Source organism: Mycothermus thermophilus, assembly GCF_041956435.1.
Source record: "Mycothermus thermophilus strain CBS 625.91 unplaced genomic scaffold VTJ04scaffold_15, whole genome shotgun sequence".
In the NCBI taxonomy this organism is placed as follows: Eukaryota; Fungi; Ascomycota; class Sordariomycetes; order Sordariales; family Chaetomiaceae; genus Mycothermus; species Mycothermus thermophilus.
In genome coordinates, this window is record NW_027191441.1 from 76 (window position 1) to 4,697 (window position 4,622).

The 4,622-nt window shown below is 56.5% G+C and overlaps 2 protein-coding genes across 2 annotated transcripts; both read right to left on the minus strand.

Moving 5' to 3' along the window:
- Nucleotides 1-522: 522 nt before the first annotated feature.
- On the minus strand, nucleotides 523-2,986 carry VTJ04DRAFT_2115 (uncharacterized protein; the record flags this gene model as incomplete). The annotated part of the gene is made up of 2 exons (XM_069359870.1): nucleotides 523-2,731; nucleotides 2,790-2,986. The coding sequence occupies 2 exons, from the start codon at nucleotides 2,984-2,986 to the stop codon at nucleotides 523-525; spliced, it is 2,406 nt and encodes an 801-aa protein (XP_069213803.1).
- Nucleotides 2,987-4,057: 1,071 nt separating this feature from the next.
- Nucleotides 4,058-4,428, minus strand: VTJ04DRAFT_2116 (uncharacterized protein; the record flags this gene model as incomplete). Its single annotated transcript, XM_069359871.1, has 2 exons — nucleotides 4,058-4,175; nucleotides 4,265-4,428. The coding sequence occupies 2 exons, from the start codon at nucleotides 4,426-4,428 to the stop codon at nucleotides 4,058-4,060; spliced, it is 282 nt and encodes a 93-aa protein (XP_069213804.1).
- Between the last annotated feature and the right edge of the window lie 194 nt (nucleotides 4,429-4,622).

The following is a 4,622-nucleotide window of genomic DNA, read 5'->3' on the forward strand; positions in this document are numbered from 1 at the left end:
TTGTTTGGAAAGGGGATGAATGAGCGGGTTCGTCGAGAAGGGTTGGTCGGCTGGTTGGGTCCCGGGTAGTCAAGCAAACAGATCACTCATGAGCCACATCGTATATATGTACTTATGTGGATGTGGCATATACGATCATAAGACCGGTAGGAAAGCAGACCAAACTAAGTGACTGAGGTAGATCGCCATGGATACGTGAAGTAGTTGTATATTCGTTCCTCTGTCCATCCACCAACACCGATCTATCATAGTATAACCGTAATGATCATTCATTTCTTCGTTCATTCCATTGACTCACCTCCATGTACGCGTACCCATGTCCCCGCCCGCCATCCATGAGTTGCCTCACTCACCCACCCACTTCAGTCCTGTGTATGCAGCCTGCCCGGGCACATATACCATGCATACCTTACATTCCTCCCTCTGGTACATTACCAACACCGTCCAGTTTAAGAAACAAAAATATCTATCATCCATCACCTCATGATCATCATCATCACCGCCGATGTTGCTCTGCCGAAGTTATGATGATATCGCCGTGGCCTTGTCCTGTTGTCCTTGTCCTTGCCCTTGTGTTTGTTGTGATTCTTTCCCTTGACCCTGACCATCCTCGTGCGCATGTGATGATGCTGCTGCTGCTGCCGGACCCTGCTGGTCCAACGATTTTCGCTTGTCATCCCGCTTGCTCTTCTTCTCGTCCTCCTCCAACGACGACGACGCTGATAGCGGTCGTCTCCGCCCGCGGTCATCGTCGCTGCTGTCATCGCTGTCGTCGTCCTTCCCCAGAGGAACGGCCTGATAGCCCGCCTCCGTAGGGGTTGAAACCGAAACAGCAGGGACGGTGGCAATACTAGCCATGGACGCTCGATTGCTATTGCTCCCGTTCTTGTTTTTGCTACCTCCTATCCTCCCCCAGCTGGCCGTCCACCCCGCGATGCCGCTCGTGCGTTTGCTTTCGGTCCCGCTTCCGCTTCCGCTCCCGGTCTGGCCTGTGGCGGAATCGTTGCTCATGCTGTTCCTCCCGCTCGCGGTTCCGGTCCCGGAGGTCACTCCTGGGGTCGTATCCGTGATGGGCGAGGCCAAGGGCGTCGTCGAGGCGGAGCGGCCGCCCCAAGCAGCGCGGCGTTTCTCGCCCGCCCAGGCGGCCCAGCTGTTGACGAAAGCCCCGGCCTTGCTGCCCACCGTTTGGAGCGTGCGCTGGGCGCCGCTGGCGATCTCGGACACGCCGCCGGCGCCGGCGCCGGCATTCTGCTCGCCACTTCGATCTTGTTGTTGTGGTTGCTGCTGCTGTTGTTGATTTTGCCCATTTTGTTGTTGCTGTTGTGCCTTTGACTCCTCGCTCCGCTTCCTCTGCGCCTCGCGCAAGGCTTCCACATCAGCGTATAGTTTATTAAACCAGCTGCTCGCCTTCTCGCGACCGGCAGCGAGGTTGCGGCCCAGCGCTTCCTTGCCCTGTGCGAACTTCTCATCCAAGTGCAGATCCTGTACCTGTTGGGCAACGCGGCGTTGAATGTCGTCGATGGTCAGGCCGCCAGCGCAGGGATGGCGGGGTTCGACAATGTCGAAGAGGTGCGAGTCTGTGTAGGTGTTCCAGATGCGGTAGTTGTCGGTCCGCATCCAGGCCTCCACAAAGTCGTTACCAAAGTCTAGCGAGGGGTCGCCCTCGACATCCGGGAGCAGCATGCGCGGGTTGTTGGCGTGTTTCGCCAGGTGGGCGCGGTACTTGACCGATGATAGCAGGGCTAGCAAGTACTCTTCAAACTGCGCACGAATGAACTCCTCGCTGCCGACGTAGCTCATGGTCTTGGGCCGGCTGGGGTTGGCTTCATCCCACGTGTCGTTAACGTTCTGAGTGATGAAGTCGATCCAACGGCGGTCCGGAGTCGACAGCTGCAATGCGGAGCGCAGGGATGGCGAGGTGATGTTGATGGTGCCCTCGTCGAGGTTGATGAGGATGTCGCTGTAGCGGTCTCGTTGCTGGAGCAGGAGCGAGTTCGTGCTGCCGACGATGTATGACTTGGTGCCGAAGTCGGCAAGCACATCAAGCTGCTGCAGCGGCGTGTAGGGTCCGAACAGGCTGCCCTTGCCGAAGATCTGCAACGGCAGACCCATATAAGTGAGCAGCGAGTTGCGATCGCTGGTGCGCAGGCTCGTGGGTCTAGTCAGGCTGCGCTCGTAGCTATCGAGGTCCGGGCCGGCCGAGTCCCGCAGGTTACGCAGCAGGCCTGGGATCAGGGAGATGAGAGAGAACTGTGTCAGACACAAGCGCTCGCATCGGGTGCCGAAGAACAGCATCTTGGGCTGCAACAAGCAGCACTTGAGCAAGACCAGCGTCTGCCAGCGGAACTCGTGCACCAGCTCGCGCAGGCTCAGACCGAGGTACTGATCGCGAGAGTCGGTATCCTCTCCGCCGAGACCGAGGCCACGCCTCTTGTCATCTGCCAAACTCTCCTGGAAACGACGCAAGATGTCGACGTCGGAGAACTCTCGCTGAGCGAACCAGGCCTTGGTGACGACGCTGAGGCGTTCACGCAGCACGCCAAACTGGTGGGGGCTGTCGGCAACCACCACCACCGCTTTCTGCACGGTCGATCGGGTCACATCGGCTGGACGATTCAAGAGCTGGGAGGAATCGATCTGGCGGGTACATGAGATGCCGAAGAGCGAGGTGGCAGGGCCGGCGTCGGTGGCCGGGCGGAGCAGGGTAAAGTAGGAGAAGTCTTCGGATAGCCTAAAGAAGAGTCAACAGATCGTCTCAGAGGCCGGCAAAGGTTGGATCTGAGACGTACGCATGGGCACCGTCGCTCAAGGCCATGAAGGGCAGCAATCCCCAGTCGTACTCAACGACCGGGTCGCGGCCCTCCTCGACGCCGAACCACCGTTCCACCTCCGGGCCACGGGCATGGTGAAAATCGACGACCGCGACAAGAGGAATAAAGCCCTGCTTGGGACCGGCCTCGGCCGTGGGCGTGGGAGGTACCGACATAGCCGTCGACAGTCGACAGGGGGCGGTGTCGTTCTCGGTCGCTGTGTTGTTTGTCTCTGTAGGAAGTGATGCGGGTATCGTCCCGAGCAGATGGGTAGCAACGGCTACTGTGGGACCGGTTCCATCGAGACAGGGCTCGGGGCGAGTGGGTGTCTGCTTATTTGTATTTCGGTCCTGGACAAGGGACCGGAAGGTTGAGCCTTGTGGTGTTAGGTACTAGCTGAGGTTGGACGTCGGCCCGCCGGAGGGGTTAAAATGCAGCGGTGGGACCGGCCCGGCATTATTTACGTTACCGTATTGGACTGAACTGGGCTGTTCTGGGCTCTCCTCGGCCATCAGCTCAGGCACACTTGGACTTGGACATCCCGAACTTTGGCATAGATTTAATATGGAAACTAGGTCGGTAGCCCCAAGCAGGTGTATGGAGAATAGCAGTCCAAATCACGAAGCCTCTCTGTAGTGCATACAGAGCAGAGACTTGTTATATGCAGAGAACTCAGGAACACAGCAGGTTGGGCAAGGTGATCAGGGAGACAGGTGAGTCGGTATCGCCGTGCCGCCAAACGGCGATACCAGTCATTCCAAAAAACAAAAAGTTCGTCCACGGAGTCCAAAACGCTACGTGGATACGTGGATGAGCAGCTTCAGGTTTATAGGTAGATATCGACTCAAATTTCCCTCGCGAGCATGTTCGTGACTGTATTGTATTGACTGACATACCCGAGATCATTGTTAATGAAAAATCCAAAACCCTCTTCCCTATCTTGCTTTTGTTCTCTTGTTTCCCATCGTCATATAGATAAACAAACAGACCTATTACACTCAAACCAAACATCCCGAATGATCCCCTAATATGGTATGGTCGGCCATGAACCGACCGACTCACTCAAACCTGGATTAACTGCCACACCTTCTCATTGGAAACAACCGTCCGGACTCCTGGCCCCCTGGTCTTGACCCTTCTCCAAAAACGCCAATTCGCATCACGTAGCTAGATCAAGCTTTGTCACACAACCTCGTGGGCGGCTATCGCATGCTTAAGGGTAAAACGATGTCTTAATGGACCAGCCCTTAAAGCATATTATGCTGCTGCTGCTCCAGCTGCTCCTGGGCAAGTCGCTCTTGTTCTTGTCGTTGCTTCTCTGCGGTGATGGCTTCGGCCTCGTGGTAGTCCAGAATCTCCGAGTACCTGCAATTCGTAAAGAAAACAAAAACATCCGTCAGGAACTTCCCGCGTCCAAACCAATGAACAGAGGTCAATGTCAGAGTTCCGCGTACATCATGACACGCCACGTCTCAATGGGTAGGTCGGCGTCGTTGAAGCTCCAGTCAAACTTCTCCTCGGCAACGGGCTCGTCGGTCGGGTCGTGATACGGCGCCAGGTATTCGTGCTCCAAGGCTTGGGTGGCTGTTATCCGCTTCTTGGGGTCGAACACGAGCATGCGTTCCAGAAGATCGACGGCTATGAATGATGGGTCAGAATTTTGAGGCAAAGAAGTTCGAAAACGGATTCCACACACCTGCTGGGTCCGCATTCGGGAACCTGTTTCTCAGGGGCTGCCTCTCGCGGCGCGGCAGGGACCTTACGAATCGCAGAGTCTATCCAGGTCAGCAATTTGCACCAACGACATCCAGT